The sequence below is a fragment of the Acipenser ruthenus genome, chromosome 19, assembly GCF_902713425.1.
Source record: "Acipenser ruthenus chromosome 19, fAciRut3.2 maternal haplotype, whole genome shotgun sequence".
Classification (NCBI taxonomy): domain Eukaryota; kingdom Metazoa; phylum Chordata; class Actinopteri; order Acipenseriformes; family Acipenseridae; genus Acipenser; species Acipenser ruthenus.
Window position 1 is genome coordinate 12,265,407 of NC_081207.1, and position 27,579 is coordinate 12,292,985.

The window sequence follows — 27,579 nt, forward strand, 5'->3', positions numbered from 1 at the left end:
GCTAAACCAGTTTAAGCAACTATGTCCAGCAGGGGGCAATTAACAGTGTATAGGATATAAATCATTGATTATGCCAACAAACCCCTTCCCAAATTCACCCATTACCTACAGCGCAGCAATTCCCCACACTGCTCAGGAGACCCGAAGGTTCAGTTGGCATCCTTTGATCCCACGACCAAGCCAGCTTCCTTTTTCATGCAGGAACTCCAAGAGTGAATGTGAGTGAGCTACAGGCCTCTGAAGGACAAAGCCTAGCCCTGCAGGTGTCCGCCCGAGCTCACTGGGCGCCTAGCCAGCAGGGTTCACTGTAGAGTGATGAGGATATAGTCCCTGCCGGTTTTGCCTCACTAACCAGCACCAATGCGATGCTCCGAGTAATCCCCCCGCAAAGACTGACGACACAAACCTGCACTGCATGACTCTCCCTGTGCGCCACACGGCTGTGCTTCTACCAGATGAGTCATTCGGGGGACCCGTACCGTGCATTTCTAACTCCGAAGCCTGCAAACCCCTACTAAGTGGTTGGTAAGAAAATGTACAACTAAGTTCAGGATCAATTATTTCCCCGGATGAATATTATGCTGAACAATTATTTTTGCATAGTTAGAAAGAATATAGATGGCTGTTTATACTGAACATCTTTTGTAAATAAGACAGACAAGACTGTTCCCAGATGAGTGTTTATTGGGTAATACAAAACCAGTAACGTGATTAAAAAAAAAAAAAAAAAAAGTTTCATTCAGAAAGTTCTGATCACTCTGGTGGGTACAATAGTTAATCTACACAAGCATGTAGCAGCACTACTAGAAATACACCAAGTAATATATTTAGAAAAACGTTTTCGCTTTTTATTTTGGATTGTGTGATTGTCTTTTTTCTTTTTTTTTTTGAGCCTACACCATTCAATTAAACTTTTGGAAAAGGGTTGATTGTAAAACAAGTTCACTTTAGCTTTCTCTCCTGTAACTTGACTGAGACTATGATTCTGTTTCATTGATAATGTTAACAAAAAAATCAGCTCCTTATTCTTTTTCATTCAAACTAAACACAAACTGAGTGAAGTTAAATTGATTTAATTAAATCGTAATTAAGAGGAAACTTAATTGCAAAACAGGTTATAACATTTTTGCAACGAGTCATTAAGATTTTAAATCCGTGAAAAGCAATTTAACTTAACTCGCTTTTTGTGTTGAGTTTAAATTAAAAATAAGGAGCTGCCTTTTTATTATTTTTTTTTACATTATCAGTGAAGCATAATCATTGTCTCATTCAAGTTACGGGAGACAAAAACAAAAGTGAACATGTTTCACAATGAACACTTCACCAAGAGTTTAATTAAGAAAAGGAGTCGGCTCAAAATATCTTTAAAAGAGCATCACGTGACCAAAAATAAAAAGACAAAAATGAAGAGCCCTAGTTATAAGGTAAGCTCTGTGTTTTTGTTATTGTGGTTGGTGCTGGCCTCACACCCTGGCAACCCAATGACTTTTTTTTTTTTAACCTCTATATTGCACATCAAACGGGATTGTAATGGCAAGAAAATAGAATAATAATTTTTTTTTTAAAAAGACAAATCATATTTATAACTACAACAAAGGTGGTATATGTAGAGTGACAATAAGAACAATTTGTACTAAGCAAAGGTGTAAGTAAATGGGAGAGACAAGGTGGATACTGGTGATGGAAACTTAGGTATGCTAAGAATTGTTGCTGTTCTCAAAACATAATGACCGTGCATTATGTATGTAGTGTGGTCGTTGGATGTTGGAGATTACTGTATGATGTTTGAAATTGTGATGTTGTGAATTGTAACAAAACTGGTGTCAGTTTGATGCTGAAATCAGAGCAGCTCATTTTGTATCGTAAATGTGTGGTTTGGAAGTCTGGCGAGTTCGTCAATGGGACTTGCATAGAAGAACATGTATATGTACGTCATTTTTTCTAATATGTATTACTTTTTAGTACTGCTACTTGATATGAAAATCTAGCAGTGTCCACTAGAATCATGGTGTAACACCCAAGACCAGTCCTGAGCTCCGTGCTCAGATTAATAGATGCCGTATGTGGTTTCCTGGCTGTCCCTGTACCTGTCCAGGTATCTCACTGGCTCGCCATGTGGGTATTTCTTCTGTGGAGGGTGATACACTGGAGGCCTATCATATTCAAATACTGGTTCCTTCATATCTGTGGAAAAAAACAGGTTTAAAATATATGTAAATTGTTGGTGTCAGAGAGGAAACTACTGTACTTAATAAATATATCATTCTTAAAATTACAAAAAAATACATTCTTTATAAACAAGAATTTACCATTATATCATTTTTCAGGAACCTGACAAAAATGTTCATGATTAAAAATGTAAACAGCCCTAAGAAGTTTAATAAAAATACAATAAAAAAATTAAAAAAAAATAAAAAAAAAAACTTAGCAGTAGCGGCTCTGATGCTAAACGTTGCTGCTGTGACCTTCAATAGGAGATCGTTGAGTTGACAGTGGACAGCAACAAACTTACACCTATTGATGACACAGCAGGCATTTACTGTCCAATATACGGCCACTGGAGCTGGAAGCCGACTGACTAAATGCATCTCATATTTAAATCACTGTTTCATCATTTACATAACTAGCATCTTGACTACATAGAATTAAATTACTTTTAATTCAATGGCTATCTGTGATCCGATTGGCTTTGCATGTTGTATTAATGCACACCTCATATACATAGTAATTGTATCAGGTAAACACAGAGCACAGGCATATAATAGCGTATGTGAGGGTTCTTTTGGCTTGTTACATGTACTAGAAGTGTATAGCTGTAATTGTTCTGCATTTTTATACACTTCCTTCATACTGAAAACAAACTGTGAAGGAGCAGTGGGACCATCTAACAAGTTCAAACTGCATCAAGGACTAAAGCATTCAGAGAAATAGAAAACTTGCATGCAACAAAGGTAACAATGTTCTGTTCAACTTCCAGACCTATATAATTGATCTAACCACTTTTAATTTTAATACATTGTTTTTATTTCATTTAATAGAGATTATTCCACTTTGTGGCCAGGTCTATTGGTATTTCATTTTGCCTTGGTACAGCTCCCTTCAAATGATCATCTATAAGAATTAAGCAATAGCGTTCTTACTGAGCAGCTGGTGAAAGGTGTGTGTGACTGAATCATCCCACTGGCTCTGAAAGAAGGCCAGTCCTGCTGGAGTCATGTAGTCCTGGTGCTTTCTATAGAAATCAAATGTCTGAAACGTCCTGGATTCCAAGCTGTGACTACGAAGAAGTAAATAAAAAATACTTGAAAAATACAAAATACAGGTCAGTCTGTCTACTGCACTATGAACAAAAAGGGCTTACAAGAGTTATAGACAACATATTTGGGGAATGTAATGAATGTATCATTGCAGAAGGGTTGATACTTGTGAAAGGTAAAAGGGGTGTATTATGATCAGGGCTTCTGTTTTTCGGTTTTTATTAATTTAATTTTTTTCAGTGCTTATTTTTAGCTATTTTTGCATTTAATGTAAATTGTTTTTTGGGGGGTTTTCGTTTTTGCTATACTGTATGAAATTAGTGATTTCCAAAATGCGTGAGTGTTTTTTTTTTTTTTTCTGTTAAAATATGTATAGTAGTAACTCGACAGTACTTACACACTTAAGTTGTACCTTCTTTCCTTTGCTGTCTTCCACAACAAAATCCCTGTGGTCACGGGCACATTCTTCTGGGATTTTTGTGTGTAGGCATATTTTTAAATTTTGCCACAATTCTGTTTTAAATCCTCTATCTTAACTGTAATACAGCTTTAAATCCCGCTAACAAGCCTCCATTCCTGATTGTGGAGTCACCAATAGAAATGTAGGAATGTGCTGTCACTCAGTAGTTGGGGCAGGTTTAAAGTATTCAGAACGAATCAATGATAGATACAAGTCAGCAAGGCGGGACACTGCCCAGCAGCACTGGGAAATGTATTTATTATTTTTTTGTAGTAGGTTTTATTTCCAGTTTTTCTGGTGTTTTCCAGTGTTTATTTGGCTATCCACCGATCTCATTTTTTTTTTGTATCAGGTGTTTTATCGGGTTTTATCGGTTAAAATCGAAAATCAGAACACCTAATTATGATGTTGTTTCTGTTAAGAGGGGCTGAAATAATATTTTGTGAATAATTTAATAATTAAGAGTAAAGACAAATTATAGACAATTAATGAATACATTCATTTCCATGTATTTTGATATTTACAATGAAGCTGACATATTATGTGAATATTATTGATTGCTGAAACAATGTACTGATCTATGCTCTTTAGATATTAATCTTCTTTTCTACTTTTGTAACTTATCTATTTTCTAACTTTCTTGATAAAATTCACAGGCATAATGGTGTTGTGTGGTTTACTGCTCAACTGTGTGTCTCAAAGGAAGAAATATATAATTGAGAGTGCGAATAAAATTAAAATGAGTTCTTTCTACAGAACTGTCTTGCAGCCTGATAGCTGTTTTTGGAGAGAAGATAAAGAAGCACATTATCCCAAACACCGAATACCGTTAGACATTTATAAATACATAGGGAATTGAATCTATACAAAAAAAGTAGTATGTCTGCCACCTTCAGTCAGATAAATCTTGTGCGATGAGTTAGCTGAAGTCTTTCAAACTGACTGAAAAATGTCCTCCATTCCAAGACCTGGCTTGGGGTGACATAATTGTCCTGTGACCTGTGACAGCAGACCCTGTCTGTCTGTTTAGTATCTGGAAAACATCTGAAAGCCAGCATCTCCTGGGACACCTATGCACCAGCAGGAGATTTTGGATGTGTATAATAGGCACATTGGCCACTGGTAGCTAGTGCACCCATTCCTAGTGAGTGTCAGTCAGTCTCACACCTAATAATTTTATGTTGTGATCGTAATACTAAATTTACAATATGTCTAATGCTAATTTAGAAAAGAGAGAGTACATAAAACAATAAGGTATGTGATTATTGATTATTTAGCATTTAATATAATTTTGTATTATGTGGAGAATGACTGCAACTATGTCAGAAACATACTTATCCGCCACTGAAAGCACTGACAAACACAAAGTTCCTTACCAGGGTGAAGGTAAGCAGTCCTCGGTAAAATCGATTGGCTGTTCTTGCTTAAACAGGATGAATATAAACCTGTGGTATCCAGTTCCTTTTGCTGGAAACGGTGGCAAATAGTGACAGATCTGCTCTCCAGACTGCACTGAATTCCCAGGAATGTTTCCACTGTGGAGAGGGGGTCAAAGGTCATCAAAAGACACCACATTGTCGCCTTGGAGAGTCAAGCCAACAGCATCCAGACTAAGGGCTTAAAAAGGAATGGCTTCTGAAGATGAATTGTTTTAATCAGGGGTTCAAATAAAAATAACTGGGCAGTTCTCACATGCGAACTGTCAGAATTGATTTAGTCCGCATTGAGATTAATATAAAATAATAATAAGATAGAATTGCCATGTCTAACGTAATCATATTTCTAAAAAAACATTCCAATGCTAATGTGTTTGTATGAATGAATTTGTTTTGCAGCAGTGCTGGCAAGGCATATGAAAACAACAGTAGGATTTCACAAGAGATGCGCTAGGACTGGGCGTATGACTGAAAACAGCAATAAATATTTAACAAGTTACCTTTTCCCCCCCAATGGCAATTTATTTAAGTTTCAAACTCTCTCTTGCACATCTCTAAACCCTGTCTGCCTTGTACAGGAGTGATAGCCATTCGCTGAGCTGTGGTTGCTAGGCAGTCATGGAATGTTATGGGTACTTTCTTTGGTAGAACATTAGCAATCGCCCTTCGAATACAATTATTATTATTATTATTATTTGTTTATTTAGCAGACGCCTTTATCCAAGGCGACTTACAGAGACTAGGGTGGGTGAACTATGCATCAGCTGCAGAGTCACTTACAATTACGTCTCACCCGAAAGACGGAGCACAAGGAGGTTAAGTGACTTGTGCAGGGTTACACAATTAGTCAGGTGGGATTTGAACCAGGGACCTCCTGGTTACAAGCCTGTTTCTTTAACCACTGGACCACACAGCCTCCAATTCAAATCTAAATATCATTGTTCTCTTACTGTGGTACAAGGATTGTTAATTTCTTTCACAAATTCATAGTCCACATTTTCAGTCACAATCTATGTTATGAAGTCTGTATGCAGGCCTGCAGACTACTTATTTGAACCCCTGTTAATAATATACAACAAACCAAAAGTTGCATCTTTTCAATGACGAAAAGACACCATCATCTATCTCACTTGCACACCTGCAAAAATGACTCAGTACTTACACAATCCAGTGGACATATTCTGCGTCATTGTCTCTCAAATGTCCGTCTGTTAAAAAGATGAAAAGGCATACATTTGTTGTAAAAAGAGTACAAAATAGTGTTCCAGCATGAAAAATTTTATTAGTAAGTTAGCATTTCTGGCAAATTGAACATTTAAAACTGCCATTACTTATTTGTAATTAAACAAATGGCTATGTTAAACTTTCAGATGCTTTCCAAGATACTTATCTTTGAACACCATCATGTATTCTATTTATATAACAGCTCAATTTTCTTTTCTTTTTATGACTGTCACCTGAAATGACCATAACATGATGGCCACTGGCATGGTACTTAGAAGTCTGTCATAAACTCATGTCATAATTAAAAAGGAGGGGGTCAAGTAGATTATTTTCAGGAATAAAAGTGCTACAATAATAACATGCTATCTCTATTTCCCTTGTAATGTAGCAATTGTGCATCAGCGATGTAAAGGGAAATGTATAACGATATGCAAGACACTGAAAACTATGTATTTTGTAAGAATAGGAAGGTTCTGTGTTTTTATTTTACTATGGGCAGGATTCTGTTTCTTATGAATGAAGGGGAGCGCTGCGGATTGGATCAATCAGAAAGCACAATGCAACAGAGCACAATGACAATGACGTGTGTTAACGTGATTCATCCGCAGTAAGTGATGGACGACATAAACACCCACTGAATAACCTGACATTCAAAATGTACTGTAATCACAACAAACAAGCGTGTATGCGGATACAAATCATTATTAAACACTCATTACACTAATAAAAAAAATGTATTAAAACCTATGAATGCAGTGTTCGCGCTAGGCCGAGCCATTGCGCCAATGCCCCCCTGAAAAAAAAATGTCCCGCTGAATTTCCCTTAACGCGCCCGTATGTCCCCCTTCCCAGACATTCCCTGCATTTTGTATTAACATGACCTGTCTGACGAAATGCTAATCTTTTTTACTTGTTTGTTTACACTTGCGTTTTCATAATTAAACTCCCGTGCTTTTACTCTCCAGTCCAGTATGGGCTCGCACCCTCCCTGGTTAGTCACTTTCACAGTAAAGCCTGGACGACAACATGAGGCGCAAATATAACCTTGAATCCCTGTTACACCCCACCATTACTTCTGGAAGAATAAGTAATCAGCTTCGGCAGTAACTGTTGAAATGTAGGCTGTTATATTTGTGCTTAAAAATACTGTGAAATTCATCCGCTGTAAACTTATCTATTTGCTAGACAAAATATCTGTCTGATGTTTGGAGATATGGAGTGACCTAGCAAGTGAATGGGAGAAATGTGTACTTCTGCATACTGCAGTACAGTTTATAGACAAAGTGCAGTAGATTCAGGGCCAAAATAATGTAGTATGTGTTAAGCACCAACTGCCTCTTCGCCATTTCGCCAGTAGGCCTATAACGGCATGATAAAAATATTGTATATGATTTTGTACAGCACTGTATATAATACGTCTTGCATTGAGAAAACACCACTGGAATCCAAATAAAGCCAGGAAATTACTATGTAATACAGTTCACGTGCAGTCACGGTTTTGGTAAGTAGCATTTTCAAAACCATATAATTATGTGCAGTATTAATATATGTTAAAAAATATAGCAAATCGACAAAACCAACGAAATACATACTGTATATTTGACATTTTATTGCTAGTGTTCTGTGTAACACGGGTCATCGTTTAACCTTGAAAAAAATTCAATACAGTACCTGAAGCATATTTATCATATCAACAACATCAACGTGTGTTGTAAAAATAAAGTAAAAATTGTTTTGAAAACTGTCCAAAATATTTATTTAGTACGACTTGCCAAATCTATTGCAAACTTTTGTCATGTAATCAGCATTTAATCGCGAACACCAGACTGATGTGCTGTGACAGAGCGTTCAATGCACACATGACTAATTTACATATTAAATATGTACATTTTAAATAAGTCTAGTCTTTAACACATTTTATTTCCTGTGTGCATTCATGCCTGCAAACTGATATTTATTTTTTTCAATGACCCGATTAAAGTTTATTGTAATTTTAGTACTATTGGTTAATTTCAAAATACATAATGCACAGCCAATAAGAAAACGAAGTATTGCCATGCGGTCTAATTTGACAAGCCGTTACGTGTGTGTGAGAATAAAAGTTTTTAGCTTTCAATCCAGTGAACAAATATGGATTGTTGGCTCAATATTAGAACATTACTAGCAAAGGGCGATCAAGACAAAATACTGTCAGAGATTAAAAACGCCAAAAATGTCTTGCGACTGAAGCTCTGTCCAATTTCCCTGCCATCATCAGTGATTTGTGCGGTAACAAACAGAGACATCCATCACACTGATACTAGGTAAGCGTTTTATTATTGTTTTTTTTTTTTTTTTAATTAGCATCAGTACTGTACGTTTTAGTCACCAAGAATTAAAAAATGCCAATAATATGTTTTCGTAATGAGGTCAGCTGTAGAGATGCATGGATAGTGAACTTTTCTTTGCCGTCTTTTCTGTAATTTTATCAATAAAAATACATGATTGCCATTTGCTATCATGGAATAGTCCTATGTCATTTCTGAGTGACTGAGTTTAGCACGGAGGCTTCGCTGATTTTAATTAATTAGTAATTACAATAAAATGATGATGTTTCCAACAACTACAAACCTGTTTGAGGGACTATTTTTATCCAAAAGTAAATATAATATAGCCTATATTTTTCCCATTATAATACAGTAACTTTTATAATTGTATCTATCATATACATGTTATTGTACTGACATTGTTTTTTCTGTTTTTATTTTATTATGACTGTATCTCAGATGGGGGTACGCGGTGGACTACTTTTTTTGGAAAGGGGTATGCAGCTTAAAAAGATTGAAAACACCTGTTCTAATGTGATTTGGTACAACGAATATCCTCTACTCAGTGATACACCAGCGCCACTGTGACACGTTTCCCAATAATTTCCCCAAAAGTGACAGTGAGTATTGTAGAGACACCTTGGTTGTATCTACAGCTTTACAGTTTTATTTTTTGTTCTTCAGAAACAAAAGGTCAGTAAACTCTGTTGGCATATTTAAAAACAAACAAAAATAAGAACTGGTGGTTGGTTCTGAATTATCAAACATATTGACCCCCTCACTGAAGAAAATGTCCCCCTAAAATTTAGAGTGGGGGCCACATTGACCCTCAGTTTGTAAGTCCTGGAGCAAACACTGGAATGTAATAAAAAGTACAGTAATCCGTCGCATATCCGACTGCGATGGGATCAGAGTAAGGGTGGATATATAAAAAGACAGATAAATGAATCTGGTTTTAAATACCATTATTATTATTGTTATTATTATTATTATTATTATTATTATTATTATTATTATTATTATTATTATTATTATTATATTTCTTAGCAGACACCCTTATCCAGGGCGACTTACAATTGTTACAAGATATGACATTATTTTTAACGTACAATTACCCATTTATACAGTTGGGTTTTTAATAGAGCAATCTAGGTAAAGTACGTGCTGATGCTCATCGTTTTTCTCTTTCCAGCCATGCTTGCTTGCTGTTGCAGTCAGTTTATAAATAAACCCGACACTTTGTACAGGGATTAAATAGCCAAGGTACAGTACAGAGGTAAATCGCTCAGTAACGAGGTGCAAACAGCTGATTGATCGATCTGTCAAGATCTTCTGCTAAAGTAAAGTGCTGCCTTTTTATTGAAATCTATGTGAATGGCAAGGTAACGAGATCCCAACAGCTGAGTTTGCTTGAAATGTACGGCGTACTTAACATGGTATAAACAATGCCTTTGTTATTGAAATCAATGAGAATGGCAAAGGCAAATGTTATTTGTCCGATATAAACGGCTGCCTGAAATATCACTGTATGGTGCAAGTGGTGGCGACTGTACTATATCTCTGCTCAATGTATTAAGAATTTAGAGCATTGTCAGTGCTACACCTACCTGGGTTTGTGAGCAACAGGGTCCACAACGAACTCTCCTCAGCCTCAAAGGTTACTTCTGGTTGTATAGTGGCCTAAGATAAAACACAATTGGAGTATCTGATTCAGCAGCAGCAGCGTGAATTTATATATTCTGTTCATCATTGTGATTTGTACAGTATATTGGCTGGTCTGACTTCTTTCTCTTTGTGAAGGTTGCCTGGTACATAATTGTTTATGAGGCTATCCTTGGCAAAATCCCAAATTATCTCAATGAATTGTTAACTACCGCTAGTAATCTTTAAAAATAATAATAATAATAATAATAAATCACTTTTTTTAATATCTGGTGCCCTATTTGTGCATGTACCTACTGTAGTGCAATGCATAAGCACCCACTTTGGGTTTATAGAAATAAATTAAAATAAAGTTTTAATAAACTAGTGAAGTCAGGGACTGGGACGCGAATATTATTTTTCTTCTGGGCGTCGAATATAGAACACAGGACTGCCGAGCCTCCCACACTCCTGCCCACTCAGTCATACCTCGGAGGGGGTAACCACATTCCCACGATGCACTGGCAGGCTGTGCTCCTCATCTAGGCTGTACTGGACCCGCAGTACAATCCGTGGGACGAAGGTGGCGCCGTGGAACAGGTCTCGATACACCCCGTAATGCTCTGCCACTTTCTGTACATGATAGGGACCACTGGTTCTCTCCCACTCAGTCTTCACTTCATCCAGGGGTATGGACACTGAAACACAAACAGCTTAAAGTAACTGTAACTAACAAAATACCTCCATTAATTTTCTGCGCCAGTTTTGAAAAACAAAAACATGTATTTTCATTTTAGATACCTGCATACTTTTGGCCAGTCTTGCCCTTCCTGGGCCATTTCACTGTTTTTTTTCCTGTCAATAACTAGTTAGCTGCTTTCCTATTGACTATTCAGCCAGTAACATGCTTTGACCCAGGAGACACTACTGGGGTGAAATGACCAAGGTAAGGCAGTAACAGACTTCCTGGAAGGCCAGGCAAGAACAAAACATGAACTTAAGTTTAGTACCAGATGTCTGTTTTAAAATGAAAATACACGTTTGCTATAACGTGTGCAAGACATTCAGGCTGAATTTTGAGAGAAAAAAAATAATATCTGGAGGTAGTGGGAGAGGGTGCATATCTCCATTTACTGATTTTTTTTTTTGGGAAGTGTAATAATAATAATAATAATAATAATAAGCTTTAACACACACCTGCAATACTGCTAGTCTGGCTATGTGCACTTCTTCTGAGCGCTCTATTGTGGATACCATTCTGCTACGAGTACATTCTTGCTGATTAACGTACGTGTGCGAAGGCGCGTGGCCCTCTCCAGCTCGCTGTTCTTGTGGTTCTCTCTCATCACCCTCTTCCTCTCTTTCACTTCCTTGATTCGGGGAGCCCGAATGTTGGGCAGGCCAATGTCAATCCTCTCACTCTTCTCTGGATAAAATGAGGACATGTCATACAGTCATCCAAACCACTTCTCCACTAGCAACAGCCCCGGGGTACAACCATTCTGGAGGGACTCGCAATAATGGGACCGATTGGTCACAGGCAAGTACAGGACCACTATCAGGTGTCACCTGGACATTGATGTTATGAACAGACATTGAAATTCTGAGTTTTGACCTACAGTTCTACATATGTATCAGTTTAGTTTATGGATGCACCTTATAGTTCTGTTTGGTAATAATTTTTATCAATCTCCCCACCCTGTAAACCAACATATACACATATGCTGTATTGCAGGCTCACCCTCATCCTGGTTGAGATATTGTCTGTAGGTTTTCCACCAGTGCACTTTCCTGCTCTCCTCCCTCGCCACCTTCAGATAGCGAGTATAGCTGCGGTATTTCTCCAGGTCATCAAGGTTTTTCACATCAATGTCCATGTTGGGCATTGGCCCCAGCGGGGCTACCCTTCTGCAACATGTAGCTAAAATTAAACACAAAAACATGTATTTAAATAAAATGATCATCCACACCAGTAGTACATTCACACCAGCCAATCTATGTGCAGCAAAGCCTCAGCAAGTGATGTAGTTTGGTCAGGCCTGCAACAATGACACATACCCATGGATACTACAGTGATAAAAACTTACTTTGGAAAGTACAAAAATGGATGTTGTTATTACTATTAACATTATTAAAACAGAAGTACACACTTTGGAAGCCTGAATCAAAACTGATACTGCTTAATTATAAATTTAATAATAATAATGGCTGTCCTCCATTAACCAATTAACTCTTGGCACCCAGAAGCCCAGCAAGCTATTGGTCTTTGGTGACCAGCCCTGCAGGTGTCCGCTTGAGTATGCAACACAACACTCACTGTGCTCTGGAATCCCTAGTGAAGACCAGCAACTTCACACAGCCCTGACTGTATGACTCACACTGCACACCACATGGAAAGTGCTCAGACCTGATTGAAAAGCACCGCAACTTATCGAAGTTGCTGGACCTTTTAATATATATTGTATTTCCCCATTCAGGAGTTCTGTGGTTACATGTAGTGTCCCTTGACCCCTCAGGGACGTTGCTCTAAAAATCCAACACATTCAGATTCTGTCAGTTAATGTATTATCGGACCTAACAATTACAATGTGTACTGGTACAGAAATGGAAGTTTTTGTTATAAAAAACAAAGTACCCCTGGAGACATAAGGGAGACAGCATATTATATTAAATAGCATCCAATAAGCTGAAAGAAGCCAGACAAAACTAATTCCAGCTGTTCAGTCAACTATGTACAAATTAAATGTTTCCATTTAATTGAAATAAGGTCATCTAGTGCATATTCTTGATAAAAGAATCATCAATTATGAAGCACACAAAAACAAATACACACTACAGAATGCATACTAATGTCAAAAATTATAGCATTAGAATGAAATATATTAGCATTTAATAATATGCAATTAAAATGTTTTAGAAGTTGCAAGACAGCACAATTTCTAACAGTTTTGAAACAAAAACAACTCTTAATCTATACATAAAGAATTTTCCACTGGTAAAATTAAACCGATTTGAAAATGTGCAATTAAAGATCAAAAAGTTAAATATTAAAGTGTATTTACTTGCATTACATCAATTTGTACAAATATTGTAAACTGGAAAGTATACCTACAGTACATTTATTGGACACAAAGTAAATAAGGCATTTAATAAAATCAGTCGTTAAACAGGTATTTAAGTTTTGCATTCACTGATACTGCATGCATTACGATTGATTTATACACTATGCATTCTGATATAATTACTACATTTGTTTGGTCACAAAACTAACAGTTACAGTTTCGTGAAAATCGAATATTTTAACACAATTAAATCACTGGTTTCGAATACGGTACTATTGGAAATCAAAAGGTTTTACATAGCCCTTACATACAACTAATACTGAGGCGATACAAGGATTCCAAAAATGATCAATATCATGTTATAAAAATGTTCGAGTAAATTAACTAAACTATGATAGCTAATAATGGTAATTTTATATATATATATATATATATATATATATATATATAAGGTGTATCGAAACGTACTCTTCCATATCTTTCTTGCAGCTGTGCACATTTGCTGTGTACGTGTTGTGATACCGTACATATAGTCACCTTGAAATTACATTTAGAAAGAAAGAGAAACATACTATGTGGAATTCTATTCCGAACAAACCCCTTTGACTAGCAGCACAGTGTAGGTGTATGTATTAGTGATAGTGTACTGTGTAGTTTTGGAAACATGCTGTTGCCTGGGCGTTGCTATAAGGATGCCTTGTTGTAGTACTTTTCAGCCAGTCTTGGCTAAGTAATTTCCCTTGTTTGATGTTACTATACCTGAAGTGCTGAGTCCTCGAGATATCCAATTTACCCGAAATTCAACCCCGACCCGCAAAATTATTCCTCGTATCAAGGGCGCCGCCATCTTTCCAATGAAAACACCCCGCAGTCTGATGTCATCAACAAACGACGGACCAAGCTGTCAAATATAGCGTAATATACACAATATAAGCACATTTGACTTGAAGTTGGGACGAGGTTCATTTTTTTTTTTTTCAGAATTGTACCAGACGCAGTTATTTATTTTTTGCGTACGGTGCACTTAACACACTCAAAAATAGATCATTCTGTAAATGTTTTTGTCTTTAAGCTTTAATAGGACATTAAAAAAATCTATAACTAAATACAAATTATGAATGTATTTATGAAATATAAGGTATATTTTTTTAGAATTTTTTTCCCCCCGCATTTTTATTTCTCAAAATCGAGGCACAGGGGTGAAGTTTGCCCCGAACTTCGACTGGCAGGCAGGTCTGTCTATATTAGGCAGGTAATAAAACACCTCTCCGCGAAAACCCGCCTCTTCACTTACATCACAAAGGAACACGCCTTCTAAGGGCAAAAGCTGCCTGTTTCCACTCCCTCACATTCAAACTGAAAACTACGCGCCAAGGCTTTGCAGCAGAACAGAGCTGAAATGAAAAAAGTAGGATGTTTTATTCAGCACAACACATGCACACAGAAGCATTAAAATATGTTGAGTTACGCCTTAAATATGAATATGAACGTCTTCTGCTGTTAAGTTGTATTATATAACGGTTGTTTTGCTGTGTAGCTATCATTTCAAATATTACACCGTGTAGCAATTTTTTTTTTTTGGTTCCTGGGTAGTAAGTGTTATTTCCCAATTGCTTATGCCTCAAAAGTATAGAAAATGGCTATTATTCCCCACAAACTTTGCTTTTGTGACCAGGACAGTGATATTTTGAAATGTACCTATTTTCCAGAACATTCCAGATAGATTCATTGCTGAGTAAACTTGGAGTAACTTCTAGAACTTTCCAGTAATATAAATAGTAGTATAAATACAGGGGCCTTAAGTCCACCAGTTCAGTTTAGTTCCAGCTGCCTAAGTGGATACATATCTGCATTTTTCTGAGATGGCATCAAGGTCATAGGAGACTTCAAAATGGTGGCATTCCTGATGGGCCTCCAAGGCGGTTTTACCAAGTTTCCCTGCTATCTTTGCCTTTGGGACAGCAGAGACACCAAGGCGCACTACCACAGGCGGGACTGACCACAGCAGACCGAGTTCTCTGTGGGGAGGAACAACGTCAAATGAGAGCCACTGGTGGACCCCCGGAAGGTGCTGATGCCACCACTGCACATCAAATTGGGCCTTATGAAACAATTTGTCTAGGCTCTAGATAAGGAGTCGGCAGCCTTCAAGTACCTTCAAGACTTCTTCCCTAAGCTGTCTGAGGCAAAGGTCAAAGCCGGTGTCTTCGTCGGACCACAGATAAAGAAGATCCTGGAGTGCAATGAATTCCCCAAGAAGCTCACTAGTAAGGAGAAAGCGGCTTGGAACAGCTTTGTCGCAGTGGTTCGGGGCTTCCTGGGCAATCACAAGGCCGAAAACTATGTGGAGCTGGTTGAGACTCTGGTGAAGAACTACGGCCCAATGGGCTGTAGGATGTCCCTCAAAGTCCATATCCTTGATGCTCATCTTGATAAATTCAAGGAGAACATGGGAGCGTACTCGGAGGAGCAAGGCGAGCGCTTCCACCAGGATATACTGGACTTTGAACGCCGCAACCAAGGACAGTATAACGAGAACATGATGGGAGACTACATTTGGGGGCTGATTCGTGAAAGTGATTTACAGTATAATCGTAAATCTCGAAAAACTACTCACTTCTAAATCTTTTGTAGTCATTTTTGTATTACTTTAGTATAAATACATGTTAATTTGGATTCATATGTTGTTTTTTTCTGACTTTATGTGAACGAAAAGACCGTTTTCTCATTGGAAATAGGTAAATTTCAAAATATCACTGTCCTGGTCACAAAAGCAAAGTTTGTGGGGAATAATAGCCATTTTCTATACTTTTGAGGCATAAGCAATTAGGAAATAACACTTACTACCCAGGAACAAAAATTGTGTTACATAGTGTTATTGATGCTTAATCTCTAACTTTGTTTCGTTTTGTTGTTCAAACTAATATTTTAATTATTATTATGTGCAGCATAGTATTTATGCTGTACTGTGTGTGCAAGATCCACAACATTCAGTTACACATAATTTATAATTGATTTGCTGTTAAAAATGATAATACAAAATATAATAAACTTACCAGGCATGTCAGCTGAAGTTATACTAATGTCATATGTCTTAAGCAAATGTTGGTAACAGAATAACAAGGTTGGTTACTCTAAACTAAATTATTAATTTACCAGCTGGTAAGACTACTGGCAGGCTGGTTAATAATGGGCACATGCCTGGCAGGCTGGTTTATAATGGGCACATGCCTGGCAGGCTGGTTTATAATGGGCTTTTATAATGGGTACATGCCTGGCAGGCTGGTTTATAATGGGCACATGCCTGGCAGGCTGGGTTATAATGGGCACTTGCCTGGCAGGCTGGTTTATAAGGGGCACATGCATGGCAGGCTGATTAATAATGGGCACATGGCTGGCAGGCTGATCAAAAAAAATTGCTGTAGCTTGCTATGTTAATAGTTATGCCATTGTCATAATTTCATTCTGATTTTTTTTCTCAGAGAAATGCCTCCCAGAAAGCATAAGAAGTGTACTTTGGTCACTGGTAAGTATGAATTATTGTTTGTGAATAAATAATTATATCAAATTACTGAATAGTTTATGTAAAGAGCCACTATCGTAGTTTGTAGAAAATGTTATATGGCCTAATGTGTTGGTATGACTATCAGTAAAGTATCTGATTTTTTTTTTCTAACAACTTATAACACTTTAAAATGTAAACTCCACAATAATATGTCTTCAATATGGCTGCTCATGGACAGCACTTTGGCGCACACATTTTAAAGTGAAAAAAAAATCTGATACTTTACTGATAGTCATGCCAACACATTAGGATGTGTGTCAGGATGTTAACAATGAAAGAGAAAAAATCAGATACTTTACTGATGCAGTTGGACTAACACATTAGGCCATATACCAACACATTAGACCATATAACAACACATTAGACCATATAACAATATTTTCTACAACCTACGATAGTGGCTCTTTAAAGCAAGTAACATAGTGTTATTTACAAGTAAGGTGTTGTATTTTTTCCTTCAGTGAAAAATCATGCTGAAAAAGCTCATGCTACATCAGCAACCCCTGATGCTTCTTCAGAAAGCGACACTGCTTCCCCACTGCCACAGACATGCCCTCCTTCCTCCAGCACAGTTGCTGTGTCAGCTCAGCATCCACCTGTATCACTGGCTTTGCCTCGCCCAGCTGTAATACCCGACAGCATGGATACACCACAAGTATTTGCTGAAGTTGAGAACCTTCTCCCTCTTTCTTTCAACAAGAGAAAGAAAAGGTAATATAACATAAATAAACAGATTAATGTGATATTGGAACATTCCATAATTTAAGTGTTCTCAAGTTCATTCCAAAGGCTTAATGAAGAATTAAATTAATTCTGAATTAAGTAAATACCTTTTTATGGTTTAATTAAATTTACATTTGTGTATCAATTTTGCAATGTTGGCCATATTCTGTATCTTATTATTCTTATACCTTTACCCCAAAGATACAATGTGACAGCAGAGGAGATCAGGAGAAGGATAGGTCCACCTGAGAATATGTCAGCTAATTCCCTGGTTGCATATCTAAGGTTAGATAAAAATAAAAAGAGTGAGTTTAAAAAGAAGATTGAAGAGTCAGTTGCATTAGTCCTGGCCCAACAACCACTGTAACTTCCATGTGTTCCAAACTGACTGAGGGTACATTAGTAAATGTCCAGTGCAATGTCAACACACTAAAACATTGATATATTTTATCAATTAGTAGTATAACACATGGTACAATATACAGACCACTGCATTCAACAGCTTCAGAATACCTTATCTCAATTGAGAGAAAAGGTAGTTCCTCGTACAAGTTAGAAAAATTTGGCGGAACTGCCGAGACTCTCTATACAGCACCAAGAGTTTTGCTGTTTTGAGAATGTTGCAGCGGCAAAACTAAATAACTTAGAAGTACAATTCCACTTTAAATATAAAGTTTTAAGCTTTCTTAGATTGAATGTGAAAAAAAACGTAAATACCTCTTATACACACTGAGATATAAGTCGTCAAAGTAAGGTAAAATTGTCATTCTCCTTTTTTCATCATCATCATCTTCCGTTGTTACTCGCGAGAAGAAAAAAAAACAAGGTTCGAAGCTGCAGCAAGAGATTTCTATGCTGATACAGACACGCTTTAGCACGCTGTGCCACCGGTCAGCTGTTGGAATGCCTCCAATTCTGAAGCTTACATCCGTACTTGACGTGTTTGACTGAAAATCGACTGAAAATCAACTGAAAATCGCCAGCTTCCGGTTTTAAAACCAGCAGTATCCGGTGTGAAGATAAGGGTGGTGACGCCTTTAAGAAATGGCGTCGCGGGAAGAAAAACTGCATACCCCAGAAAGCCCAGGGTAAATTGGAGGGGCGGGGTAACAGGGCTTTAAAAGGAAGCCAGGCAGAACAATCGGGGTGATCGTGGGGAACACCGCTGGATTGTCCTGCCTAACCAACATTGGGTTTATTCTGTTTGTGACTTTCCTCTAAGTAATAGTAAGTACGAGTCTTTTCAGTGGTAGTCAGTCTTTTAGAGCACAGCTTTGTGTGTTTATTCTCGGGTTGAGACAGCTTTTGTTTTGTTTATACAAAGTGCAGCTGTATGTGTTTATTCTCTTGTTGAGGCGGCTTTTTGTTTGCTCCGATTTATTTTGATATCTGTTTGTTTTGCTACAACGAACTGTGTTACTGCCGTGTAAAATACTCAGCAAGCGCTTAGTCGGCGCAGAGAGAGAACAGGCTACGCTGAAGCATTAAAGTGCTGTGTGGTAAATGAAAGAGAAACCAACCCCGGACTCGCTGTACACAGTAGCTGCAGGCGCAGCGAGACAGCAGCTTGTGAGAGAGGTGCTTTATTCAACCAGGACTCAGACACGGGACGCTGGGAATTAAAAAGTGTTTCATTTATTGTTTCGGGACTGTTCTGTTCAAACCCCGCCGTTCCACGGGATTTCGTTCTATCAAGGAGGCCAGCTTTATTCTACAGACATTCTGGAACTCGTTAGTGGTGGCAGCTTCCCCATAACCACTTGTTCATAAGCGTGTATGCCCCTGGATCATTCCAGCAAGGGAAGTTTTGGTTGTCTGTTTGTCTGTGTTCCAGGAGAATATTAAAGGGGAGCCGACACCCAACTTACCTGTATTCTTGGACCACTCCAGCAGAGGGGGCCTGTGCCCAACTTACCTGTGCTCCTGGGTCACTCCAACAGAGGGAACCTGTACCCAACTCACCTGTGCTTCTGGAACACTCCAGCAGAGGGAGCCTGCACCAAGCTTACTCTGGTTCCAGCTCACTCCAGCAGAGGGAGTTTCTACTATACTTACCTGTGGTTCCAGCTCAGTACAGCAGAGGGAGCTTCTACTATACTTACCTGTGGTTCCAGCTCAGTACAGCAGAGGGAGCTTCTACTATACTTACCTGTGGTTCCAGCTCAGTACAGCAGAGGGAGCTTCTACTTAATGTACCCGTGGTTCCGGCTCACTCCAGCAGAGGGAGCTTCTACTTACTCTACCTGTGTTCCTGGTTTACTCCACCCGGAGGAAACACCTTTTTAACACTGGTAGTAAAATAACCAAGTGTATTACCAAAACGAAGACTACAGCAGCTTGGACCTGAAAGAGATAGAAGAGAGCTTGGACCTGAAAGAGAGGGCTGAAGAAGTGAGTTAGTTAGTAGCCCGCACAGGGCGTAGAGAATTGAATAAGCCAAAAGCCTGTGTAAATATTGTAAATAAAGATTACTCACCTGACTACGGAGTCTGTCCAGTGTCTAAAAATAGGAAGAAAACGCCGGAGACTAACGGCACCACACTACCACTCGTTCACACCGGTTACATTGAGAAAACGGCCTGACTCGGTGTACATCAAAATAAACTACGGAACGCAAGCACTTTGATATCCATACCAGTCACACTAAGCTATTATCACAAAAAAAAAAAAAAAATCCTTAGGTTTGAACTTCCAACTCGCTGCGCCTCTGGGTAGTTGGTGAAATGTACTGTATATAATTTTTAAACTTACATAAATTAATAAATGGCAAGCCAGGAAAATACATGTCACTAATTGATTTGGTTGATGTTTTTATCCAGAGCAATTGATATTTATATAGGCCTACCCATATATTATAAAAAAAAATGTAAAATATATATTATAGCGATAGCCTATTATATCCATGACACTTGTGAGCCATAGCTTAGTGTTTACATTTGGCAATATATGTCAGTGGCGTAATGGTTAGGGCGCTTCACTACATACTAGAGGGTAATAGGTTCAATCGCTGGTGGGGGACTGTGGCAATGTGTCCTGCCCCTGTGTGCATTTCTGTGTTATATGTTGCATGTGGTGTGTTTAATGTTGGTGTATTGTAGTTGGCTGCACGGGATATAAATGGGTGTGTGTAGCACGAGTTATTTAAAATGTATAATTGTATATAAGCACGAGGATTGCACATCACTTCACGTGCATTTAAAGTAATTAATATGTGAGCATGAGGTTGCACATAATTAATTCACGTACTGGGATTCAAGTGAATAATTAATTAGTAATTGAATCCCAGCACAACAGTATATATAGATGCACATTTCATTCACTCGGGGTTGTGTGTTCAGGGCGAAGGAACGGGAGAGAGTGAGGAATTGCTACGTGGTACGTGTTTGTTTAGTATTCGTCCCTGTTTGTTAGTGTCTGTTTGTTTTGTCTGTTTGTTTTGGCTAAAGTACCGTGTCCTGTGTTTTGTTCAAACCTTTTTATTTATAATAAACCGGCGCAAGCAAACGCCTTCATCATTTCATTTCATCCGTCCTGTCTGTGTTATTTATCTTCTGGTTCTGACGTCACCACTCAGCTAGCCGTGTGACAGGGACACACTGCACTTTTACATATTGCTCCAGAAAAAATATTGATTCCACTTTAAACATAAAGTTTTAAGCTTTCTTAGACTGAATGTGAAAAAAACGTAAATACCTCTTATACACATTGAGATATATTAAGATATAAGTCGTCAAACTTAGGTAAAATTTGTAATTCTTATTTATCATCATCACCATCGTCTTCTGTTCCTTACTTACGAACTGAATCGAACTGTGCGCTGTGCGAGACTCTGGGGGGGACTTGTCATTGAAGGGAAGTTTTCTTTCTGTATTTTATTTATCTATAACAAAAACATTGTCAATGTAAAAAAACAAGTTAGAAAAATGCAACAGTCGTTTAAAGGGGTGATATCAAACACAAAAGCCCAAGTTAGGAGAAGCAATTAGGGCAATAATTAATTAGTAATTGAATCCCGGCACAACAGTATATATAGATGCACGTTTCAGTCACTCAGGGTTGTGTGTTCGGTGAGTTGAGAACGGGTGTAGAGAGGAGGAAAAAGAAACTAAAATAATAATAAGTGTTTAGACTCACCGTGTTTGTTTGTCTGTCCGTCCACTGTTTGTTTAGTGTTAATCCGTTTTGTTTGTCTATTTATTTTGGCCTCAAGTGCCGTGTCCTGTTTTCTGTTTTATTTGTTTATTAAACGCACTGAGCACAGCCATTGCACTTCAGTTTCAACTCCAGTACTGTCTGTCTGTGTGACGTCATTCCTGCAGCTAGCCTGTCACAGCATCTCAATATTTTTAGTTTTTATTTACATACCATTTAGGAGCTAAAAACAATCCTCATTAAATATTGGGTAGAATCAGACTAAAAGCAACTTACATAAAACCACATGAAATGGTTTATTGATTTTTGCAGTAAGAATTGTATTTTTCATTCTTTAAAAATATATATATATATATATATATATATGTGAAAAAAGAGCAGGGACGCTTTAAGAAATGTCGTCTCTGAAGAAAACTACACACCCCAGAAACCTCAGCGCCAATTAGTGACGCGGGGTTAGACAGTTTAAAAGGGAGCAGGGGAGAACAATCTGGGGAAGTGTGATTGTGGGGAACACGGCCTGATTGTCCTGCCTGCGCAAACTTGAGGAGTCTAATACACTACCAATCTTTCACAATATATATATATATATATATATATAAATATATATATATATATATTAAAAGTAACAAGCATATATATATATATATATATATATATATATATATATATATATATATAATGAGAGGAACAGTAAATCACTTAGAATTACCATCTGTATCAGTATCAAAAGTCTGAAACTTTCTTACCTCAAATGTGAAAAAAAACATACATACCTCTTATACACAATGAGATATAAGTCATCAAACTAAGGTAAAATTCTTCTTCCTCTTCCGTCTACTTTTAAGGGTGTGTAGCAACTATTCAAACAGAACATCTAACTAACTGGACATCTACCAATCATGTGATTCCACATGTTGGTCAGCATCAAAACAAACCAGGGTATGCAAGCAGTTTGATATCCACACCATGTATATTAAACAAATTATTTATGTTTTAAAACAGCACATATCGCAGGAAAAAATAAATAAATAATATCGTGGTTTGAACTTGCAACATGACGTCTTTGAAGTGCACACGACCTTATCCCGCTGCACCACTGCGCATTTGTTGAAATGTGTTCATTTTTTAAGCTTACATCCAAGCCTGACAAGCTTTCGCTGAAAACCTGAAGGTGCGGCTCGATTCTAGAAATTTTCGATTTCCTGTTTGAAAATTTCTAGTTTCCTGTTTGTTTGGTAGATACCATAGAATGGAATTGCACACAAGAGTGGCATGTAGCTTCCTTGTCTAAATCTCTGATAAATTGTAGTTCCTCGTTTAATTAAAAATAAATAAAGGAATAATTTATTTGGAAGATAAATAAATTATTTAAATAAATGCGTAGAGCAATAAATACATTTAGAAATTAATACATTTAAATAAATAAATAAATGTAGAAGTGAATACATGTTTATATTATAAATGTATAAATAAATTAATAAATAGCAACTACATGTCATATTAATTGATTTGGCTGATGTGTTTATCCACAGCAATTGACATGTATATACCTATATAAAAAGTATATATTGCAAGTTGCCTAAAATTAATAGCGCATCAAAGAAAGTCAACAAGGTTGAAACATTTAATGGTAGCTACTGAGTCAACATTTACATTGTAACATTTAAAACAGTCTTTTAAAATGTAACAAACAAGGGTCATTTCAATGTGTTGGCTGAAAAAAGTAACAAGCAGACAAAACTGATTAAAACAAAACAAGTTTGAATGACAAATTCGACAACATTGTCAAGTTTCGTAAACATTTAAAACTTGTATGCTATGTTCATACAGTAATTAAACGGACTGTGTTGTATAGCGTTATGCTGACTTTGAAAAACAAAATGTTAAAAACAGGGTTTAGTGCAAGTGACAAAACTGTTTTTCTTTACACACACTAAATTATATATGACACGCACGCAAGCATGCTCTCTCACACACACACACACGCACACACACACACACGCACGCACACTCACACACGCACAGACAAAATTATCTGGCCCGTGAGCAGTGGTTAGGGCTTTGGACTCTTGACCACAGGGTTGTGGGTTCAATACCAGGTGGGGGAGAGTGCTGCTGTTTTATTATTATTTGTTTATTTAGCAGACACCTTTATCCAAGGCAACATACAGAGACTAGGGTGTGTGAACTATGCATCAGATGCAGAGTCACTTCCAATTATGTCTCACCTGAAAGATGGAGCACAAGAAAGTTAAGTGACTTGCTCAGTCACACAATGCGTCACTGGCTGAGGTGGGATTTGAACCGGGGATCTCCTGGTTAGAAGCCCTTTAACCACTGGACCACACAGCCTGTGGAATAGTGGTTAGGGCTCTGAACTCTTGACCGAAGGGTCGTGGGTTCAATCCCAGGTGGGGGACACTGCTGCTGTACTAAAATAAATAATAATAATAATCATGCATCTTGTTGCAGTTTCAACACTTGTGATTTGTCTTTGTTGTGTAAAAACCTGTCCATGTGCAGAAACTTCTCGTGCTGCATACACAGAGTTTGGTGGAATTGACAAAAAACAGCGTGCAATTTTTGCCATGTTTCGGAATCTGGTTTCATATCTCAGCCAGAAATCAACAATATTTACATTTTTCATGGTAGGTAGTCAAATACGTGAAATTGTGAATTTTCCGTTGCCTTATACAACGAGACATGAGCGATCCGTCACTTGCAGCATCTGTGGAATAGCGGTCAAGAGTAGTCAATCACATGTGGGGGACACATTGCTGTTTTATCGAGATTGGTCCAGTAAAAAACCTGGCTGTATAAATGGGTAATGTGTATGTCACAATTGTAAGTTGGCCTGGATAAGTGTGTCTGCTGAAAAATAATAATAATATGCTTGTTTGGTTGGTACTTGGATGGGAGACTGCCTGGCAATACCAGATACTTCAAACTTTTCTTTGAAGTTTTACTTGTATTATTAACAAATAGTAGCTTAAACAGCAAAAATGAGCTGATTTACTTTTAATTTATTGAAATGGACCGCAAAGGGTATTAATCGCTATTGAAATAATTGCATAAGAGAAGTTATACATAGATTTATTTCACGCCTCCACCAGCTGTTTTAATTGCATTTGGATCATTCCAGACACCACCTGATACGTGAGCGCAACAAACTCAGCAATGCATTGATCATTAATACATTTTAAAAACAAAACATCAGAGTCACAGCATGCATTATATTCGGGCTGGGACATTTCAATTTGATGAGAATAAGCAGAGTGTGACATTAACAGAAGTGACATTAAATTTGACTGTATTATGGCTGCGTCTGTCTTCTTTTCATACATTTACACTGTAAAACACGAGGCTGAAGTTGGCTTATTCGCCAGCTTCTTATTCGGCCAGCTTTTTATTCGCAAGCTTTTAAGTGCATAAATGTATTTGTCTACGTTGAAGAAGTAACCTTGCATTTAAAGTGTTAAATCACTTTGGCCTGCCGATTTCTCTGCAGGTACCTGAAGAGGGGCAACCCTCCTACAAGCCCCACTTGTATTTAACCCGGCCCAACGTGGTTTACTGGGGAAGAACAGCGGGTAAATATGCCACATATGCCAATTGCTCCGCTTATTCGCTCTTTATGTATCTACGTTGAAAAGTAGCTTTGCATTTAACGGGTTAAATCACGTCGGGCCGCTGATTTCTCTGCAGGTACCCAGCGAGGGGCACCCCCTCTGTAAGCTACACCTGTATTTAGCCCGGCCCAACGTGGTTTACTGGGGCAGAACAGCGGGTACACTTGCTACATATGCCAATCGCTCAGCTTCTTATTCGCTCTTTATGTATCTATGTTGAATAGGTAGCCTTGCATTTAACGGGTTAAATCATGTTGGGCTGCTGATTGCTCTGTCGGTACTTGACAAGGGGCAATCCCTCTGCAAGCCCCACTTGTATTTAGCCCGGCCCAATGTGGTTTACTGGGGAAGAACAGCAGGTAAATATGCCACATATGCCAATTGCTCAGCTTCTGATTCGCTCTTTATGTATCTACGTTGAATAAGTAGCTTTGCATTTAATGGGTTAAGTCATGTTGGATCGCTGATTTCTCTGCAGGTACCCAGCGAGGGGCACCCCCTCTGCAAGCTACACCTGTATTTAGCCCGGCCCAACGTGGTTTACTGGGGCAGAACAGCGGGTACACTTGCTACATATGCCAATCGCTCAGCTTCTTATTCGCTTTATGTATCTATGTTGAATAGGTAGCCCTGCATTTAATGGGTTTGTCACAGGATGGCTGTCATAAAAAAACAAGCAGAGTCCCGTTTCTACTCCTCCGTCGAGATAGTTCCAGGTTTATTATTTAAAAAAAAATGATGACAAACAAAACTGAAATTTAAACAAACATGCAGTAAGGGAAATATAAACTAGATTAAACAGCCAGAGGTCTTCCGACTATCTCCTTCTTTAGGCCCCTCGTCTGGCTTCCGGATCCTTTTCCTCATGCCAGGTTTCTGGGCTCTATGAAGAAAAGATTTCACCTCTGCTGGTATTCCTATTAATTCCCTTTTTATGCAAGTCCTACGCGTTCCCATGAACCAACCCCAAGTGTTGCAACCAGAGCCCTTTTATGTGACTTGGAACAACCCCAATCAGCAGAACACCAATCATCGATTGATATTTAAATTGCCTACTGATTCTGGAGTTTTCCAGCACATTCTCCTATTGCTGCCCCCAACTCACACCCTCTGCAAGCTACACCTGTACTTAGCTTGGCCAAACGTGGGCATTAGTCAGTTTCCCAAGTTACTCTGTAGGCTGCTCTGGTTTACAGTGCAGCACCAACATGAAATGGAGATAAAAACAACCAATTACACATTTCTTTCTAAAGAAGCCAACTCTTGGTAAGAATCAATGTTAAGGGAATTTATCATTTATATTGTTGTTTTTCCCCTGCACAATGTGATGTTTAGCTGCAATATGTTTTGATAAATCTTTTTTTTGTGTCAGCACCAGTCACAGTGTCAGCACCAGTCCCGGTGTCAGCACCAGTTCCAGCAGTGTCAGCACCAGTCCCAGTGTCAGCACCAGTCCCAGCAGTGTCAGGACCAGTCCAGTGTCAGCACCAGTCCCAGCAGTGTCAGCACCAGTCCCAGCAGTGTCAGCACCAGTCACAGTGTCAGCACGTCCCAACAGTGTCAGCACCAGTCCCAGTGTCAGCACCAGTCCCAGCAGTATCAGCACCAGTCTTACCAGTCAACAGTAGTTACCAGTCCCAGCAGTGTAAGGCAACTTAAGTAGCAGTGAACCAAATGCAAGTCAATAAAGGTATGAACCCATCTACTTATTAATATTGATTTTATATTCTTGTCCTTTTAAAATCATATATTTCTGACAGTGTGAATATGGTCATTTTAGGTTGCTGTGGTTTTGCTGGGAGACAATTAGTTTTAATCTTTGAAATAATATGGGTAATCAAAGTTTAACAATAACATCATCATCCAAGGGACTTAATATTGCTTTGCAGTTTGCATGAACAGTCTCCAGGCTTTATAAGATGATAACTTTTACCTTTGTAACATGAACATTATCTGCAAGAGGTTTGTTCAACTTTTTTTTTTTTGCCTCAGTAAAAATCTAATCCTAGCTTCGCCCCTGCACACATATATAAATATATACATATATCTCACATATATCTCATCATTTATGTCAGTTTTTCACAAACCTGTCTGCTGTTTGTGTTCCAGCTGAGTTCTCAA

The 27,579-nt window shown here is 38.1% G+C and overlaps 1 protein-coding gene and 1 long non-coding RNA gene across 2 annotated transcripts; one reads left to right on the top strand and one right to left on the bottom strand.

Annotated features, from left to right (window-relative positions):
- Positions 1-1,436: 1,436 nt before the first annotated feature.
- On the bottom strand, positions 1,437-14,813 carry LOC117424130 (large ribosomal subunit protein mL38-like). The gene is made up of 10 exons (XM_034040233.3): positions 14,681-14,813; positions 14,146-14,287; positions 12,066-12,245; positions 11,616-11,750; positions 10,814-11,022; positions 10,291-10,363; positions 6,316-6,361; positions 5,094-5,252; positions 3,141-3,277; positions 1,437-2,184 (listed from the first exon to the last, which is right to left on the bottom strand). Exons 2-10 carry the CDS (start codon positions 14,231-14,233, stop codon positions 2,048-2,050), a joined length of 1,164 nt encoding a protein of 387 aa, XP_033896124.1. The 5' UTR covers positions 14,234-14,287; positions 14,681-14,813; the 3' UTR covers positions 1,437-2,047.
- Positions 14,701-17,515, top strand: LOC131698752 (uncharacterized). Its single transcript, XR_009307763.1, has 3 exons — positions 14,701-14,794; positions 16,869-16,912; positions 17,413-17,515. It is a non-coding gene; the product is annotated as an uncharacterized LOC131698752 (long non-coding RNA).
- The last annotated feature ends 10,064 nt before the right edge of the window (positions 17,516-27,579 follow it).